This window comes from Pelecanus crispus, chromosome 7 (assembly GCF_030463565.1).
Source record: "Pelecanus crispus isolate bPelCri1 chromosome 7, bPelCri1.pri, whole genome shotgun sequence".
Taxonomy (NCBI): domain Eukaryota; kingdom Metazoa; phylum Chordata; class Aves; order Pelecaniformes; family Pelecanidae; genus Pelecanus; species Pelecanus crispus.
This window is the reverse complement of record NC_134649.1, coordinates 44,923,021-44,944,265: the sequence shown is the minus strand read 5'-3', so window position 1 is coordinate 44,944,265 and position 21,245 is coordinate 44,923,021. Positions and strand designations below refer to the sequence as shown.

Sequence of the window (21,245 nt, the reverse complement as noted above, 5' to 3'; positions counted from 1 at the left end):
AGTGAATCTGTAATTCCTCCTTTATAATGCATGTCCTTGTTCATGACGAAATTGCTTAGCATTTACCAGTCAAAACCAGTTTTGCTTTCTATTCAAATGGCCAAAGACCTATCTGGGCTGCAGTTATGAACCGGTGTCATAATGACATGAAAATGTAATGTTACAGTTGTAACAAAAGCAAATCTAAGGGATTGCAGCATTTTAATATTTCAATAAGGTTAAAGCAGGAGCGTTGAATTATTTAAGTTCTGGAATAAGATATAAGCACTACAGCAATATCGCATCCATACTCATGTATCTTTTCACGCATAGAGGTGATATCTATGTGATAAATTGCAGGAGTGTGAGGTAAATTAATTTACTATGCACTTTGATCACAATACCCTCTCCTGGCCTACTAATCCATTTCCCAGCAGACTTGCTCTAACATCCCAAATCACGGAACACTTTCATTGCTGCCATTAAGAACAATGTTTCATAGCCTACTTCTTTTTCTCCTCATAGGCATGGAAGTTTCCCGCCTTGAAAAAATAATAAATATAAATTAAGTTACAAAAAAGCATACTGATGAAACCTTTATATCCTCCACTCCTCCATATTATATAACTATATAAGACACTTAAAAAGAGAAAATATCTTCAAATAGTGACAGCTGGGTGAGATGCTGTGATGTCTGCATGTTTCTGGTGGCAGCGGAAAAATGAATAAAGAACAGATGTATAGCTCTCCAAATACGATGATTTAATATTGCCAATAAAGAAATAATACATATCTATATCTAATTCCTGGAAAAGCACTAATAGTTAAACCTAATCTACAAATGTGCTCACAATTTGACATTTTAAGGCTATAGACTATAATGCGATAAAAATGCTAATTAATATATCTATCACTGCCAAAAGAAGTGCGATGAAACCAAAGCATTTGGCAAGCTTATTGTAAAGAAAACCTGTTACTACCTCAAATCCCCGCTCGCTGCTAACTCCCATCTTTACACCCCATCTCAAAAGGCAGCTGCGGCACAGGGCAGGCAGGCAGCCACGGGAGCTGCCGGAGCGGCGAGGTACCGGTCCCTCCCCAGGGAGCTCATAAGCATCCCCTCGCTGCTGGGCTCCGGGCGTAGCACACGGGTGCTGCCAGCCCGGAGGGGAGGATATTTACCCCTCTGCTCGCCAGGCTGGCAAGCAGCTGTAAATCCAAATTATGATCTATCACAAAGCTAAACAAAACCATAAACTCTCGAGTGTTATTTACCAGAAGATCACCAAGTGGATTGATTTTATGGATTTGAAGCTTCTGAATCTTACCACACATAAAGAGGCATATAGTGCCTGAAACTCCCATGAAAGCAAGCCATATGAACGTGGGGAATGTAAAGCGAGAAATGAGTTGGCTCACAATAAAGGTATGGATGTGTATACATACAAGCACTACCGTCTACCAATTTATCATGGCTTTGTTTATGGCACAAATTGCACTTACCCAACTATTAAGTATTGACAGAAACAGTCGTGGCAAACTTAATGACACTCTGGGCATTTTCTGCACTTGAGTCGATATACATACTCTACAATTTGTTACAGGAATCATAATTCAAAATGTAATAAGAAAAATGTTTCTAGAGAAGAAAGGCAGGACGATTGCTATTGTTCCCAGGTTTCATACATTTATCCTTTATGATTTTACGTACTTCACTTAGAAATCACAGTCCTTGTAAGTGCTGAGGTCTGCCTAACTGTGGCCACCAGACCATAGAAGGTAGAAGTGAAAAAAATATGAAAAAATTTTAGAAGGGGCTATCTCCTTTTTTTGGGGTGGGGGTAGGCAGATAACAAAACAAATAATGCAAAAGAAGGGAACTGGATAAATATTTCCAATCCATGGAGTGATATCTCTGAAGGCTTTCCCTGACAGGAAGGAAAAAAAAAAAGCAAATCACAGGTACCTATAAACTAAAGAGAATGACAGAAGCCCTGTGCCTATGATGGCACCTTTTCTTCCCCTGGGTCAGCTGGGGCTTTGCCTTGCGATGGCAGGAGACACATACAGCGTCCACTCCACCAGGACCACAGCTCGCGAGCACCACTTCAAGCCTGACAGTGCTGAGGACAGGCAAAGCTAGACTGGCCCGGGGGATGCACGGACAAGAAACGCGGAAAATTAGCGTGTGCTGAGCTTCCTGCATTGCAGCAACATTGCTGCTGCTGCCCTGGCCAGGGCTGCTATTGACACGTCTTGCTCCTGCAGCTGCAAACAGATGTTTTACTGCTACTAAGGGAGCTGCAGAAATTCTCTCTATGGGGAAAAAAAAAAAAGTCTGAAGAAGGCAGCAGCATTCATTTCCTCTGGGCAATGCAACATAGGGATTTTCTGCTGGCCCTTACAATGCTATTCCACTACTGCTTTGGCCCATGACAAGCCATGGGCCTGGGGGAAGCATCTCATTCCAGACCGGCACTTGCACAATGAGGAAAGATACTCTCAGCAATAGCAAAACTCAAAACATTTGCGTCTTCATCAAGACCCAGCAGAAATACAGCCAAATCCCAAACCTTTGTGACTATGTGAATAACTGACTGCAAGACCTGGTCAGCTGATGGGAGACATTTAGCACTTAGCTCTCCAGGAGAGTGACTAAGACCTTGCTACTTTGAACATCCTCACCATGGGCTATTTTGAGAAGACAAGAAATAAGGGAAGAGCAAAGGACAACATTCTGTGAAGACAGTGAGTGCAGAATCCAGCTCTGTATACTAAAAATGGCTCTCTGCACTACAAGATGAGGCAACATATAGAGACTTGTATGCAAATATGCCTGCACCACTGAGGAAAAAAAAAAAAGGTTAGACATGTCTGGCCATATGCATATCCACACATTCTTGTCTTGGGAGATGATACATTGCCACCTTCCTCCATCCTCCTCAAGGAGTAATGAAAGGAAACTTATAAAATAATAGCAACCATAAATAAGGAGGCTTTGCAGCAGAACAAAGTTAAGCCTCCTTTTCTTATACCATCTTTCCAAAACTTCCCATTACAGAAGAGGGAGATGCTTCAGACAAAACTGGGTGAATTATTTACTGAGAAATAGTTATATTACAGATGTCCAAGTATTCAGAGCACCAGAGCAAGATGGAAAATCTTCATCCTTTTCCTGTTACAAGAGGTGGATTTTTGTTCTTTTGACATTTAGATGACACCGTAAAAGCAATGAGAAAAGAGATAGGTAGACAGTGATATAATCCAGCATAAAACCTCATTGGTTTATGTTAAAAATAAATTAAAAATTAGCAACTTTGCCTCATGGCTTAGAGTCCTGAAAATGTTAAGCGGCTTTTTTATGGGATGCCACCGTTTTCTTCTGCAGATACAATTCACGGGATGTTTCTCAAAACTACATCACAAATAAAGTACTTGTTCATTCACAGTATCCAGTAGCTGCCTCTATAATTTATAGGTACCATCCTATGTAAATCATTGAAAAAAAGTGACAGATCTCAGGGGCTGTTTGCTGTTTAATCTCAGTTTGCCATGATTCAAAAAGAACGATGTGAAAATACAAGGAAAGTAATCCATAATGGTAAAAAAAGATTCTTAGACATTCTTAGTTGTTTCCAAGAAACATAAATAATCAGCTTTTTGTCAGCTATGAAATGAATCTACATTTTCTGTTCTACATGAAGGGCCATCAAAACCAATCCTAAGTGGTTTACACCCCATTCTGTTTCTGCTGGCAGAAGGTTGGGGCTCTGGAAGCTGGGTAACAACATGAAAAGACATCATGCAGAACTAGGCTGGTACTTTTACAAAAATCACAAGGCTTTGGAAAGAGGTTTGTGCTTTGTGCTGCTGAAACACAACCCTTGGTCTTTATGCTGTGCTGCTGCCAGGCCATGCCGTCAGCTCCCTGTGTGCTGAACGAGAGGCTCACTGGTTGAATCAGACTTTCTCCCCAGGAACGGGAAAATTCAAACTCAACAACCCAGCGAAAGACTGAGATTCAAGTCCTTCATCTGAATCAGCTTCCAGGAAAATGCCCAAACCACCACACCAGTGATCATATTGTTGATAAGTTCTAAACCTCTCTTTCATTCTGTTTTACCATATTTTGGATCCTGCTAAAATTGGTATGTTCCTACCAGAAGATTTTTTTTTTTTTTTGACAAGTCTATATATTTCACTAAAGGTCTCCTCTGGCACATAATCCCTAAGTCATTTATTGTAAGTACTCTTGCTTAAAATCCAATATGGCCACTTATGAATCCCACCACAACCCCCTCCACCCTCCCAAGAACTTGTAATGAAAAAGGCACAAGTAGATACAACAGTTTAAATAACTGCTGGATTCAGTGATTAACATTAGAGGGCACAGACAGAGCTTCACTGCTGATAGACAATCACATTTTGTCCCGAAGAGAACAGTGGTGCTTTCTTTGCAAAACAGAGCTGAGTTTACATAAAAATGGCAAAAGCAGATGCTATCACGTAGACAAAGAAACACATTTCTAATACTAAACCTCAGTTAAAAAAACTAGAGCACCTCAAAATAAAGTAATATTGCAGTCTGTGTTCCTTCAAGGACAGCAAAATAACTGCTACAGATGTATATTAAAGGAGGAGTATTGGTCTCTGACATGGGTAACTGTCACCTTGATGAGTGAAATTGTCTCATTAAATTAGCAAAGATCTTGAGATGACTGAGAAGTCAGCAAAACAACCCAAGAGCTCCAAAAACAGCAGTTTGTCAAAGCTTTGCTTTCCCTCCCTGTGGGCTCTTGCTTCTTTCTGAATGGACGAACAGAGGCCACGAGTAGTGCTCTGCTGTGGCTGGGGTGCAGCTTTGGCCTCCTCCGAAATGCAAGCAGAGAGAGAAGCCAGAGCTCAAGCCTTGCATTCAAATACAGCAGAAGAATGACAGAAATCTATGCCTGCTGCACCACACAGAGTTAGCGGGCAGCGGTTCAGCTTGCTTCTGAAAGAAAGAAAAGCAAAACATCCAAAGTATGCCCTTCCCAGAAGTTAAACTTTGCAACAAGGTATTTCTAAAAATACCCATCCTTTGTTTGTTAAAACTTCCTTTTCATATGCATTTAATTCTCAATGACCAGCGTCTGCCACCACTGTCAGAGAGCCCCCACCCGCTCAGAGCAGAGCTGTGCGCTCAATTTTAGTGGCAGTGAGTTTAGTGCTGCCTCTTCCACCTCTTCACTTTTCGGTGTGTGCAGGGCCTGTCTCAAAGCCCATTCAACCTTACATAGAACACTATATTAGCCATGGAGACTGAGCAATGGACTGGATTGTTTTTACCCTCTCATAGCAAGTGAGAGAGAAAAATCCTGATGTCCCATCTCTCTCTGCTCTCCTGATTACCTAATTATTTATTCAAAACAGAAAACTCAAGAGGTATTGGAAGTTACTCTCCCTACCAACAATATCTTAACATCACAGCTCTACATTTTGGGAGAAAGATGGAAGTTCAACCCCTACAGCAGAACATAGCTTCTGATTAGAGATACTCTGATTTAAATCTATTTATGGAAAGAAGCGGTACCTCCTCCAGACTTTTTTTTTTTAATTAATTTAATCTGGCCTTTTTGTTGCTTTTCTTTCAGTGTTTAGAAATACAAAAGCTTGTTTCAGGTTTTGTTTTCTTTTTTCTTTTCCAGTTAGTAAGAAAATGAATCAAGTTGTTCTAATTTAAAAATGTAAATACTTCACCAAACCAACACTTGATATCTTGCTTTCGCTGTCAAAAAAAAAAAAAATCAATTATTTACACTGCTTTAGTCACACAACAAAAGAAACACTGCTTTGCAAAATGTAGAGTGTTACCCTGTATTCCTTGGGCCTACAAAAATAAACAAACAAGTGCCACAATAGAAAAGGAAGTTTGCTACAATTCCTCAAGCACACAAAATTTATAGCCACAAGAGGTTAAAATAAGCAATTTTTACATTAATTCAGTAATATAGACTGAATCAGGTCCTAGTTTGATTCTCAAGGCCTAACAAGAGCCTCTAGATACCCTCTGCAAGCCAGGCAGCGGACATCAGCTGATGCTCAGTCGCCTTTTCATTGCATGAGAGGAAAAGGGTCCTGTGGAAGAGGATCCCTTACCAGGACTCCCCAGTCCAGCCAGGTGGCCCCGATATGAACTGGGACACAGGATTCCTGCTGTGCCTCTATGACAGCATGAAGTCCTGCCAGGAAACATAACAATACTGGTAAATAGCTATATAACCTCTGAGCTTGTGTTGCCAAAACAGAGGTAAATAACGGAGAAGATCTTTCCCCAACCTGGAGGTTTTCTATGTTCCAGTCAATGAGAAGCAAAACTTCTGCTGTTGGCTCAAAACTGAACAGCAGCAGCCAAAAATGGCCATTGTTAGCCAAGGACATGCAGGACCCTGACAGCACCCTAGACCTACCAAGCCCCCCCCCACACCTCTGGCTGGACCAAACAAGACATCATTCACAGGTGATTTTCCACCTAGGACCCCCCAGAGCACAGCCCTCTTTTGGGACTGATCTGCTAGGTCTTTCCGCAGAGCAATTGTGTCTTTAGAAGCAATCAAGAGATTAATTTTTTTTCAAGTTGTAGCAAATGAAATAGTCTGAATTTTTTTCCCTATTAAAAAAAAATTGACATGATTTATCTTGCCACAAGTTTTTATGGTGCTGTAGCTGGCCTGCAAGTGTATTGAGATGACAGCATGCAGTTAATAAGATTTGCAAGTCAGACATGTTACAAGAAATACAGTCTTTGACTTACACAGAATCAGTGTTACGCTGCCTGCGAGAGATTGGAAGCATCACGCAAAACTGGTGGGAAGCGTAGCCTTCAAGTGAGAAATACGTTTAAAGCAGAAGCCTTTTTGTCCAAAGAGAAGCCCAACCTTCTCATCTCTTAAAGGAAGCAATTAAAGTAAAAAGTGCGAAGTTCCACATTTGAAGCAAATGCCACACTGCCTGTCTGTGTGCACTGAGCCTGTGGTTCAGCTGAGAGCACGGACACAGGGGAAAAATTCACTACAACAGTACAGCTTGTTTGTCAATTGAGTAACAGTAAGTGAACGTGAAGGCTCTTTACACCTCGCAGCTGGGGCAGTCTGATAGATTACAGCTTAACCACCATGAAAGTTTAAGCCAGCGTGAAGTTGGCTTACAGTAAAGTACTTGATTTCATGAAAAGAGGGAGCTAAGAGCCTCCACGATCCATCACCCAGCTCACAGCAACACTTGTACTCCCATGCCAGAGATGGAGCACTAGGGACGGGATGCCTGCTCTGGGTACCAGCTGGGAGGGCAGCGTCTGGCAGCCACCAGCCTCACTTAAAGAGGCTACAGAGTAACAAAACCTCACTTATTTGCATCTCACCTGCCCTTAAATGTGCTCATGATGGAGATCTGTTTCCTCAGATTATCTATTCCACTGCTGGATGCTGTGCACAGAGCGCACAGGGGGATTGGCTGTCCCTTGGTTGGGCATAAAGGGAAAGGAAAGAATGAAACAGAAAGGCAGGTGTTGATTGGCTGTCCTGTGAAACTGTGCTCTCTTTATAGCAAATATTGATGTTCTGAAATCTGTGTATGCTATCAAAATATGGAATAATCCCTCCTGACAAAGGCATATTTGAATTTTGTTCATATCTTTACTTGGTTCCTATGTGAAATCTGGACATTAAAGCACTTCTTTGAAAGCAGACAGGACACAACTTACAGTAGAACCTCTGAAACTTCAGGTACTAATTCGTACAATGCACATGTATTATACAGAAGAAATTATTTTGCTATAGTTACATTTAAAAGCAGGTTTGCATTTTAAAGTCTGTATGAATTTCCCCCCTAAAAGACTTCAGTTCATAGAATCTGTCAGGACTAAGGGATAATCTCTTCTAACCTGTGTCTTGGGTTTGCGTGGCAAGGTTTCGGTAGCAGGGGGACTACAGGGGTGGCTTCTGTGAGAAGCTGCTAGAAGCTTCCCCTATGTCCAACAGAGCCAATGCCAGCCGGCTCCAGGATGGACCCACCACTGGCCAAGGCTGAGCCCATCAGCGATGGTGGTAGTCTTAACATAGTTAAGAAGGGGAAACAAACAAACAAAAAAAGGCCCAGGACACAAACTGCAGCAGGAGTGAGGAGTGAGGATATGTGAGAGGAACGACTGTGCAGAAGACACCAAAATCAGTGCAGGAGGAGGGCAGGAGGTGCTCCAGGCACGGAGCAGAGATTCCCCTGCACCCCCGGTGCAGCCCCTGGTGAGGCAGCTGTGCCCTGCACCCATGGAGGCCCCCGGGGAGCAGAGATCCCCCTGCACCCGGGGAGGAGCCCACACGAGTGCAGATGGATGTGCCCAGAGGAGGCTGTGACCCCGGGGGAAGCCCAGGCTGGAGCAGGCTCCTGGCAGGAGCTGTGGCCCCGTGGGGAGAGGAGCCCAGGCTGGAGCAGGTTTGCTGGCAGGGCTGGGGACCCCGCGGGGGACCCACGCTGGAGCAGGCTGCTCCTGAGGGGCTGCACCCACGGAAGGGACCCGCGCTGGGGCAGTGCGTGAAGAACTGCAGCCTGTGAGAAGGACTCAGGTTGGAGAAGTTCGTGAAGAACTGTCTCCCTTGGGAGGGACCCCACGCTGGAGCAGGGGCAGAGGGTGAGGAGTCCTCCCCCGAGGAGGAAGGAGCGGCAGAGACAACGTGTGATGAACTGACCCCAACCCCCATTCCCCATCCCCCTGTGCCGCTTGGGGGGAGGAGGGAGAGAAATCAGGAGTGAAGTTGAGCCCAGGAAGAAGAGAAGGGTGGGGGAAGGTGTTTTAAGATTTGGTTTTATTTCTCATTACCCTACACATATTCTCACTCCTCTCTCTTACTCAGTTTTGACTGGTAATAAATTAAATTGATTTTCCCCAAGTCATGTCTATTTTGCCCATGACGGTAATTGTGAGTGATCTCCCTGTCCTTATCTTGACCCATGAGCTTTTTCATTATATTTTCTCTCCCCTGTCCAGCTGAGAAGGGGAGTGGTAGAGCAGCTTTGGTGGGCACCTGGCATTCAGCCAGGGTCAAATGGCCACAACCTGTTACAGAGCACAGCCCCTCAGATGTGGGGAGCAGCATTCTGAGACACACAATCCTCATCAGAAGCACTTCAGCATAAATGTGATACTGCTTTGTAGTTTGTTTCCATCTCTAGACGCTATAGATTATGCTTTTTTCCTTTGATAAGCTAGAAAACAAACAAAAAAACCCCATAAGCAAATAATTCAGTTTATGTAAGAACAGTGTTTAGGGGAGACTTGCATAGCCTGAACCTCAGAGGAACATGACCGGTACAAAAGAACCACTGGAGAGCACGCTGCTCGGAGAAGGTACGTCATCACAAAACACTGCACAGCAACAGGCAGCTCAAAGCCAATTCAAATACAACCTAAAAAGTCAAGGAACTGTTTTACTAGGGGAAACCATCAAAGGATTCACACTGAAAGCAGAAATCCCTTTCCCTTTAATTTGCACCTATTTTTATCACCAGCATTTGTTCATTTTCAGAACTGGTCCTGCTCAGTCAAGAGTTTGCTTTCCAGAGCCTGCACCACCTGGTCTGACCAACATGCTTATATCTGTGGTAACATCATGACCTCGACAAGGTGTCTTGACTGCACTACAGAATCAAAACAGGGAGAAATTTTGGGGGTAAAAAGGGTGAAGGTCTAGTTTCAGTACAAATACACAAAATCAAAGCATAAGGGCAGAGGTAGGAAACAAAAAAAAAAATAGAAACCACAAAGATAGCATATTGCCTTGCATAGAGCCTGCTGCAGAGACAGACACAAACTACCCGTGAAATTTTTACCATTGGAAAATTCAGATCAACACAAATAATTCTTCCTATAGGTGAAAAAGGTTCTAATTTATGTTTTCCCCAGTTTTTGTTAGAAAACACTTCAAATACGGTGCCAGTATCAGAAAGCGGAAAATGTATTTTAGCATAGTAAATCTTTTGATCAAATAGCTCCATTTTGATTCTTTCCAATATTTGAAACTATTTATTTCATAAAAATGTGGGTGGTGTTCTAATTGGGATGAAATCAAGTAGCATTTTGTTGCTCAAACACATCAAGGTGCATTGACTTTAAGAGGAGGAGGTTCAGAGAGCCTTTTCTAAAAGTGTGAGCTATAAGAGCTTACATAAAGAAAGATTTAAAAGAAAATAAAGGAAACTGATTTAGAGGAAGGGAGACAGATTTAGAAATAGAATAAGCAGTGGGGGGAAAAAAGATTGAGATGGAGTGAAAACCTAGAGAAGACAGCGGGTAATCTGGCGACATTGTGGTCCTTTCACTAAACTACAGCCTTTGTGTCTGGCAGTCTCCTAAGGGTAGTTTGGGAGGGATAGAAATAAAATGTGCAAGTGTGCACAGGATGCTCATTGTCCACAGCCTGCTCCCCGTCAGGGAGCAGTCAGTCTCAAAATTCCCTTCCCACAACTGTGCCTCAGCTCTTCCTCACACCATCCTTCGAGTGAGGAACTCTGCAGAGCCCATACTTTCCTTTTAGGACCCAAAAGAGTCCAAGCAGGCTCATAAAGAAGCTAGAGTTATCTCACAAGAATGAGATAAATATCTAATAACTGCTGTCAACTTGTTCAATTCAGTGTGTTATCAACAGTAGGAGATCAGCATTAAACAATTACGAATTCTGTCCTCGGGGAAAAAGGAAAATGCAAAACATTTCCAAAGACACTGAGGAAGATATATTCCACCTCGACGTGATTCACTTAAGTATCCTGCCTAGCAGCCCTTTGACTCCCAGTGTGCTGTGACAAACTAGGGTATGCACGCTGGAATATCACTAATGGTCTTCTCTAGTTTTGCCTTCCTATGAGTCCCATCCCTCTCCTCTGCTGTGGGTGCAGATGGGTTTCAATAGGCAGAGGGAAGGTCCTGCCATTGAGTAGCTCTTGAGTAGTTCTGGGAAAGCCAGGAGCTCCCATGGACACTTCTCCACTTAGCAGGGGTCATTGCACAATACCCTAATGTCTTAAGATTTCAGTAAGAGAAAAAGTGACAAGAGAGGGGACAGAAGAGCGTCATTTGCTCTTAGGCATTGAATAATCTCATTTAGGGACTTCTATCACTGGTGTTTTGGCCTTGATAATTTTCTCTTCCAAAATTAGCATTCAGACACTCACTGGCTTTTGTCTATTGCTGTCATCAAGGCTTTTGCATGCACTAATCCATGACAAATGGTTTCATTTGATGCACATCTGATTTCCTTGCCTGCCAACTAGAAAAAGATAATAGAAATACCACGAGAAACTAAATTAGAACTAAAGGAGTCGTCTATTTGTTGGAGAAACTCAACCCAAAAGTTAAGATAAACACCACCCAGGCAGCTGACTTAATGGAGAAAGCACTGAGGTTTCAGCCACAGAAAGACTGTTTCTAACTACCTGGGGGGGGGAAACAGCTGCATTTTAAAGCCTCACAAAAATATGATATTACTACAGAAATAATTAAGCTACAGATGTGGGAGCTGGCTTAGACATAATCATTCTCTGTCAGATCCTGCCCTGGCACACTGAAACCAATTACAAACTCAAAAACCTCTGTTATCTTCAACTCGTGTCTTGAGTTTTTGCTTTAGCACACAATAGTGACTTCTCGCTGACTGACCACCGAAATTTGAAATCAACCCATGCACGTAACTGAGAAGAGGAACTTCATGAGTTAATGACATTCACAGCAGTGTTAGTATAGTCCTGATAGTTTATGGGTTTAAACCAGATTTTTAGATAAGGGAAATATCTTTTAATAAAAAGAGAGAAGGCTGATTTGGGGGGAAAACGGCAACTTCTGGAAACACTAGACTCCTTTAAATTCAATGCTGCTGCAAACCAAAACAAGAGCTGGTACCAGCTAGAAGGACAGAGAAGATTTTCCTTGCGTTTGCATTGCTATAGATTTTAAGTCTATTTGGTCTTGATTTCTTTTGGAAAAGAGGCAGTCACTGGTGTATCTGAATATATGCTTCCAGGCAGGATTTATTCATTTATCAGGATGATGACTTGTTTTAGGTAGCTGCTGGGATAACAGAAACCTTATGCAGGTAATATTCCCCCCCGCCCCCCAATGAGGAATATCAAGGCAGAAGAAAGGAATGCACAAAGATATCAACTTAGGAAACTGATTCCTCAAAAAAACATTAAGTCCTCAGCATTCTCCACTCAGTTCTCATTTTACATTAAAACAAGAAATAGGCTGGTTTTCAAAAGCTTCTGAACTGTAAAATTAGCTGAATTTGAAAGACATGAGAGACAAAATAGAAATTACTATGTCATCGAAATACAATATAACTATATATTGTATTAATATAATTATTATAGAAAATATTTATCTAGTCATATTTTAGTGTATTTTACCATACACTTCCTTATCCAAAGCACCTTTAGCCAAATCTGAAGTGAGGCTAGGTTTTTCTCCGAAATGCATTTTTCAAAACGCATTGCTCTGAACACTACCTTACTGTTAGTTTCAGTGTTACTTGATCTCATTTCTACTTGGTTTTAGGTTTTATTTAAATTCAGAATGATTCAGAATGTGAACGTTTACTTCTTAACAGGTTTGTATAGGCAAATATATATAATACAGATACTTTTCCATCCTTGAATCTGATCAAAGTCACAACTGTGTTATTGATGATTCCTGGGCAGCATGTAAGTAGAAGTGTGCTAAACAATAGGTTCCTTCATTTATTCATGTTCTTTCAAAAAACAAACATATAAATCAATGAAACCAATTTTCTAAATAAATTATCCTTGCTTGCTCCCAACCACTTAATTAAACATAATTAAGTCTAGTTTGTTTTGGCAAGCAATTAATGTCATGATCAAGTATAAATAGACTCTGCAAGAAAAGATTATAATTAATAAATCCTTAACAATACTGTAAAATTACACTGAAATTTGCTTGCCAGAAATATTTAACGGTGTTTTTGAAGAGCATTAATGAGGACAATAGAAAAGATGAAGTTTTGTCAGTGTGTGCAGTTAAGATCCTGAGACTCTTGCCTGCACACAAACATAGGAAATTACAGTACCAAGTTCCCCAATTTCTGATAAACTGACATGTATGTTCATAGGAGTTTTCCGATCAAGTTCTCCATCAATATAACATTCACTTGCACATAAGTTAACAACAGAATTGATTTTTGCACATTGTCTTCAGCAGATTCACAGTGAAGGCTCTTGATTCAGATTTGTCATCTACAGAAAACAAAATTAATCCAATAGGAGCTTTGGATCATGCATGAAGACAGATTAAATGTGTATTTTGATCCAAATGGCAGCTCTCATAATAATCAAGAGACAAGGGTCACCATTTAAGTTGCTTTCTAATTGCCTGTTCACTTACTGAGAGGTCAGGTGCATGATAGACAAAACTTCACAGCTCACAGAAGAAATATTTATGCACAATTTTAAAAAGCGCCCAGCACAAGTGACTGTCAGTGGGAACTGCTAGTGTAGGGCAGACTACTCCCAGCTTACTCGTAGCAAAAAGACAAGGCACCATAGTGAGACCACCCTGGTAGAATGAAATTCAGCCATCTCGGACAACAGATTGTCCATGTGTTCCATTTCACTTGGTGATTCTCAAGGAATCACTTTCACATCATCCAAAAAAGCCTAGTAAGGTCCTCCATTCCTGCCACCTATTCAGTTCCCAAGCAAAGCTGTTCTCTCAAAGTGAGACAAGGATTACAATGGATTACTACAACATAATTATTGATCATCATATGATAGCAACAGTGATCCTGCACCTGCTGTCACTGAAGTGACCTTTCAAGAAGGGCAGGACCAGTTTCTTCACCCACTGTGAAGGAAAAGGGGAAAACTGTTTTTCTGAAAGGAATACAGAAGGCAAGAAAGAGATGTCAGATAACAATCTTCTAAATAGAGCATAGAAATATGAGTCACAGATACATACATGGGGCTTCATAACTTCATTCAGCTTAATTTACACCCCCAGTTCCCCATTGTGCATCATTGACTGAGTCTTATAAATTTAGAGTCCAACTGTGCTGCAGTCCTCGTGGTCCCTGCCTAAAGCACAATGAAAAGAAATCTCCAGCACCGCTCCTGTGCAAAAAAAAAAAAGTTTAGCTAGAGAGAGCTGTTCTATACAGAGCATCTGGAAATAGCAAAAATGCTGAATCCCATCAGGAAAATAAATCTTGCTCACAGCAAAGGTTGATTTCACAGCAGAGTAGAAAAGAAAACATTCAAAAGAAAATACAAAGATTATGGGCGGGTTAAAATAAAACAATATGAAACAATGGGAGAAAACACATCTATCTTATGATGAAATGCACTTGGATATTGCCTTTTAAAATATAAATGAGCCTTGGACTAAAGTAGGCTAATCATTAAAGGCAGGTTTCTGATGTTATCAGCAGAAATACTTCAGCGCAGAGCAACATAGTTTGCCTTTGGGGTTTATATTTGTAGGTGCCAAATTTTCCTTGGGACTTAACCACCATAGTATGAATTCTCACAGTCCTTAATACCACGACAGCGAGCTACAAATAGTGCAGTGCGCCGAAAGGTCCCTTCGTGACTCACCGAGGCCCCAAGGCTGCGCTGGGAGATGAAGGCTCAGCACACGGGCGTGGGAAGAGGAGATGCCTGCCGGGGCCATCGCGGCAAAAGGCGCTTCGTGGTCCCTGCTTCCCCAGAGCAGCTTCTGCCACGCAAAGAGGGACGCGCTTGGCTCCTGCCTGCGTGGCTGCCTGCCCAGGGGCCCGAAGGAGAGCTGAAGCGGCACGGGCAGGGGGTAGGAGCACGACCAGGAGCAAGTACAGAGCAGGGGGGACCAAACCAGAGCACAGACGCTGCCAGTACAAAGCACACATGCAAGAGGCGTGTCCTTTCTCTCCAAATACCACTGTTAGCACCTTGCCATTGCCGTTTTGCACAAGGTGTGTGGCAGGGGCGATTGCAGGGGACACATCCATGCTTCCAGCAGCTCCCATGGAGCTGTGTCGGGCACAGCGGTCTGCTCAGTGCCCCACCACGCACCTTGGCCATGCTGTTCTTCACAGTCCGTCGAGCTGCAACACCTGCTCCCCCTCAGGTTGCTTCGTCTCCCTGGATCAGAAGTAACAAGGTGTCATGTTCAGCAGCGTGACCAGTGACAGCTTTCCTCCACCTGCAACCAAGCTGGGAGCCTCGCAGCTACCCACCCATCTCCGGTGAAGGAGGGGTCCTCTGCCTTTGGCCCTCCACTGAGTACTGGCTGCTCCTTGGCAATACCTGCCTACACTTCCCCCTTTACCCGAGAGACAGGACCCCATTCAAGCAACAGCTTACAGATCCCAGAAAAAAACCCCAAACCAATCCAACAAAAACATAACTAACTCTCTGTCTGCAAACACGCCCTGTAGCCATGTTGTTCCTCTTTTGGAGGTTCGATTTTTCAGAAAAAATATGAAAATAAAAATCACAGGGTGCAATACTTCTGATAAAGTCTGCTACTGTAAACAAGTGCATCATACAAGCACAGCAGGCAATTCATCGCTATCATGCTGCTAGTAATCCTACTTTGTCCTTAAGTGTTGATTTCATTACATCAGTTCTCTGCCTACACAAACCACAAATACATTTGTTCACACACATCCAAATATACTTTGTATGTGACCAGGAACAGAATAAGTATCTCCAACCTGCATTTCTTTACTTAGCAGTTGGTAGTTTCACATTTTCAAGAACAGACTGTGCAGGCCAGAGGTATATAACAAAAAGGTATCACAAGAGAGATGGTTTCCAGTGAGTGACTGGAATAGCTCATTGTGAGCAAGTTTTTCTGATCGTGAACAAGCCAGGATATATATGGTGCCTCCTGTGCATTTACTGGTGTAAATGAGATCTGATTCAGGCCTTAGAGCTTATAAATTTGTTCATTTTAATTAACACAGCAAGAAACACCAGTTGCCAGCTTTCATGTCCATGACATGATCTACTAGATACTGGCTGAGTTGTTGCATGGCAATTTGGACATTGTGTACTGAAGGCAACAGTCTGCATTCACACAGTATGATTAATGGAGTATAATTCTTGCTAATCACAGAAACTGTATGTATTTATATATTCACTACCTAGTCCTCCACTCGCTTCTATCAGTATCAAGAGCAAAAATCCTGTTGAATTTATCTTCCAAATCTCAGTTGCTCTGCAAAGACACGTATTTTATTTACACTTTCCTGAGGAATTAGATTCAGACTAGCATTCTTCCCATTCTGTTCTGAACTTGAATAGCCACATGTATGGGGCATATGAAAATAGAAGACCTTTTGAAATGTGAAAATATGTGGTTCCCCCAAGGCTATAAAAATCAGTGGGAAGGCCAGGATCAGAACTAAGAAATTTTTTGCTCACAGCCACAGACTCAAGTTTCTGCAAAATGCTGTCTACTGAGAAACATGCTCAGAACATCCTTAGGTTGATATTGCTTGTTAGTTTGTGTAGAATTTCTTTGAGACTGATTTTCCTCCTTGTAATAAGAGGTATAGAGAGTCACTTCTTGAGATTATTTTTAATGGGCATATCATTAACTACTGTCACAATAAAAGGTACTTCATGTTTAATAGACATAAGATTCCAGCCTTGATTCAGTCCACGATTTCTTGAACAGGCCTATTTTTAATTAACATATTTGCAAATGTCGGCATTGCTACAGTAGGTACATGTTTCTGCTTGCGTCTGCCTCACATCTTTTCACTGTGTGCAAGACTAACCTAGCATCTTTAATGTGTACCTAATTATTTTGTACAAACTTACACGTGAATTCAATGTGCTTTCCTGTATTTTTAAGCAACACGGGGTCAGTGCTGTCCACTGCGATGTAGTACTAGCTGACCGTCTTCACCAGGAGCAAAACATCCCTCATTTATAGGGCAAAGCCAGAACATTTACTAAGAATTGTATGGTTGAAGGGGAATGGTTATTTTTTAATCTTTGAAACTTGAACCCTTTGCTTTCTTAATATCTTGCTGTCTTGCCAAATGCCAGCATCTACTTCCTACCTCTGGGCGGGGTCAACCCTGTCAATCAGATGATCAACGGACTATCACAGGCACTCAGCTGACTGCAAATCACAACCTGTCCACTCTAATCCTCAGGCCAATTCAACAGCTCTACAACAGTGTGTATCTCAGAACCTAAAACGGCCAATGTGGAATTCTTCTCATTACCACTGTTTCTTATTAAATCACAGAGAAATGACATGCTTGAAAAAAAAAAAAAAAAAAGGAGATTTGTTTGCACATAAAGTTATTTCCTGTGAATGTTTTCACACATCCTTTGCCTAACATAATTTTCATGAAAATGAAATACAGTCATAAAAAACCTGCAGAAAGCCATGTGTATTACCCAAGGGGAATTACACTGCAATGGTGTTCAGCTAGCTTACTCCAAAGGTCTCCTCCTGATCCCAGCGAAGAAGCCTGAAAATCTACCCTGCCCACCTCACCTGTCAGAGTCAAAAGGAACAGCCACCAGTACTTAAGGGTACTTAACAGCAGCATTCAACATTTCATTGTATTAATGAGACAAGAAAGAATTCATGAACAGGTACAAGTAGTACAGCATCATCTATCTTATAATCAAGTAATATTTACTATGTCCTTACTATCTGTGCCCACCTACCGACATTTGACAGAAAATAAAGCTACAGTCAGTTATAAATACTGTCACGTAAAGCGGTTTACTGCATTTGTTTTCGGGTTCATACCTTCTGCTAAGCCATCTCAGTGAATAAAGTAGTACTGAATTATAAACTGAAAAAAATTATACTACACTGAAAGGAAGCTTTAAACTTTTGTGATTGCACAGTGTGTAGAAATCTATTTCAACCCATTCAGACTCTTTAAGAAAGTTTTGGGAAAAAAAAAAAAGAACAAGCTCAGAAATCCCTGATGATAAACTAACCTTTTCATATATTGCCCTTGATTTCCAGGGTTTCAAAACTGGATTAACCGCAGTACTACAGATGGGTATATTCACTGTGCTAATCCACTGAGTTCAGTTCAAGTTTATTATGCTAAGTACACTCCATGAGGATTTTATCTTTTACCTGCACCTTCCTGTGCTCAGTGAGACTCTTCTATTCATCAAGTATGAGAAGCACAAGACGGGGTGGAACCTGCCTTTTTAATTATCTTGCACCAAAGTAGCCCCACGATGGAGCTGAACAGCTCAAATTCTCTTATTTTAGAGCACCTCATTATCTATGGAAGATCACAAACTGAAAGAAAAGGTATGCTGAGCATGCTATTGATTACAGCTATATTTGCCATGATTCAATAAGTTGAAATTTCATATACCAAATATTAAATTACTGAAATTATGCACTGGCTCATCTGCATCCATTTTTTATTCACTTTTATTTGGCTGAACGTTTTAATCTTACTTACACAGTGACTAACTAAAAGTAAATGACGCATTCCTAATATTATAAATATGAAAAATAGGGTGTGCTCAGGGACTGCAGTTGAATACATTAAAATCACTCAGTTTGCTAGTTAACATATTTCCATCCCTTTTATGTACAACCTTTCACATTCGGTTGGCAGACTGCAAATTCATGGCCTTATAAAAAACACTGTCTTGATTTTCTGTTGTGACAGCAGAAATTGTCCAAAATCTCTAACAGTTTCCCTAAAGGACACTCACTAGTGGGTACTTCCCAGGTGCAGCACAATCTGAATCTGAGGTGAACATCATGTCAAATTCCACTCATCTGTCAATGTAGTGGATTATTTCTTGAGAGACTGAAATTGGCTGCCTGGGATCAGAACACCATCAATCTTATTCACGTAGGGTGCAGAGAAGCTGCCTGAGAAGGCTCGCAGGAGGGAAAGCTTGGCTGTTTCTAAGTAGGTGATGAGGCAGCTGTAAAACCTTCACTCTATCTGTATCACATCTCCGAGTGAAAGATTTTGTCATTTTTCACATTTCCCCAACACTTGGTATGCATTCCGTGTCTTGCTGTTCTTGCTTCATAAAAAAGGTGATTTTTCAAGCTTAGGCAAATGTTGCAGAGCTCTGAATCTGCCCAGCGCTCATTTTTTCTCATAATGTCACTTGTTTCAACTGATTTTACAAAATGGGATTACATTTTCCTTTTACCTTTCTGTTTAGCTGGGCTGTTTTTCCCCATTTCCCTCACTGGGAGACAGACTCAAATAACCAGCAGCATTACAATAAATATTTTGTTCATTTCTCTGCAAGTCCCAAATAAGAACCTTGCCACTCAAACTTCAAATACTCTCAAACTTCCAGTGCCAGCTAATAAACATAACACCATTAGTTAATCTGATGCTCTAACTTAGCTGCCAAGAGCTGGTCTATCAAAGATTTAGGTCTATTCCTTCATACTATGCATGTTTCATTACAAGAAAGCAAGACGATGCCAATATCTATGACTCTTGGACAAGCAAAGTAGTTGGGAAAACTTTAAGCTGTTAAGGTTGCTAAAGACCTGTGGTTCAAGACCACCCATCTTTGAAAGTATGCCATTAGATTAAAAAAAAAATTGAAGTATTAGTTGCCACATTATTGAATGATTCATCACTGAGTTAACATTTTCCATTTTTCATTTCTAAAGCTCTTAAAACCTCTCCCACCTTTCTTTGGATCCAAATTTATGAAGCAACATTCTTGGCCAATCTAATTTTAACCAGATGATAATACTGTGCTAGAATATGCCAACTCCTCAGCTTGTAACCCGGCACGTATTCTTCAAAGTGCAATTAACAGTTGAAAAAGTTACATGATCCATTTCTATTAAGAAAAACCACAATAAAAATACTAAAGTGCACTCTCTGGGGATCACAACAGTCAGAGTGAGCTGCATTCTCCACCGCTAACCTGTGGGCTTTACTCTGCCTTTCCAGGCATTTAACTCCATTGAAAGACTGTCCCAAATTCTCCTCTGGGCTGCACTTTTGCAATGCCATCAATTTTCAGACATAAACTTGAGAACCTTAGAATAACTGTCTCTCTGAATTTATACTGAAGCAAACACCCGACCTCCAGTAAACACTAGTGACTATGAAGCAGATTTGCTGCCAGTATTTTGAGTAACAAACCCATGTCCAGTTTGGGTCAGTTACCGCAAAGTTATCCAAACTTGTGCTGTCACTATGTTTTTCAGAGTTATACATCCGCTCCAGAAGTGCGCAAAATGGGGAGAAGGGGAGATAGAAATAAGGACAGAGAAACTAAATGATTACCCAAAGTGGGATTCCTGTATTAGGAAGTTGTTAGAAGACAACGTTGAAGGATGAATATTCCAACATCAGATTGGCAGAGCACAATTTGGGTTAGACCGACCCAAAAAAGATGCTGTGTAACATAAAGGCAAGCAACTCATAAAAGTAAAATGATAAAATGAATTTTATGATTATTCAATCATTTATCAAGACAGACATAAGCACGGGCAGAAAGCCTGCAACCTTATGGCATCCAACAGCTGATCTCAGTCCTACCTGGTCTGTGCAGGTGATGCTGCTGGAAAGTGTGATGGAGGGAGCCCTGACAGAGCAGCATTGCACAGGCACTTATCCACAAATACAGGACCCAGGACATTGCAGAGACCACTGCCATTCTCTAAACAAAATATTAGACAGACATTATTATCCATTGCCTTACAGCACACAGAATAGTCAGCTTCCATTACAACAGTATTTTTTAAATTCTAAACATTTTTTTTTTCCTTTTTTACTCCTTTTTCCTAGATGTCTTTTGTCTCTGGGTTATTATTCCCCCCTGCAGGATGCAATTGTCATACAACAAAGGTCATATCCAAAAAGGACACTTGAGGTAACAAGATGTCAACACATGAGCCTGGATAACTTTAATAATGGGGTGGTAAAAATGAAACTGTAATGATCTGAGGACTAGAAAAAACCCAAAACCAATATAAATAGAAGGCTGGAAAATATTCTCGCACTGGTCCATAGCCAAATTTACAGTGGAGTTAAAAAAATCACGCAGCCAGCTTAAAAAAAAAATTGTGTCCAGACAGTATCAAAACTACTTTAAACGCATTACAGATAGGCATACAACACCATCAGATATCTGAGATGCATTTCAAAAATACTGTAGCCCCAAGACTGGAAGGCTAATACTGACCCAGAAGGTAAGTTTATTGTTTTTGACTTTTGCAAGCATTAATTTTTAATCATGATGCTGTCTGC

General features: G+C 41.3%; 1 protein-coding gene across 2 annotated transcripts in view; it reads right to left on the bottom strand.

The window, feature by feature from the left end:
- Window positions 1-20,652, bottom strand: part of TAFA1 (TAFA chemokine like family member 1) — a 234,798-nt gene extending 214,146 nt beyond the window's left edge. For both annotated transcript variants that reach the window (XM_075714316.1, XM_075714317.1), the window contains exon 1: window positions 20,535-20,652. In XM_075714316.1, the coding sequence (XP_075570431.1) occupies window positions 20,535-20,652 (118 nt within the window). The remainder of the gene's footprint in view (window positions 1-20,534) is intronic.
- Window positions 20,653-21,245: the final 593 nt, after the last annotated feature.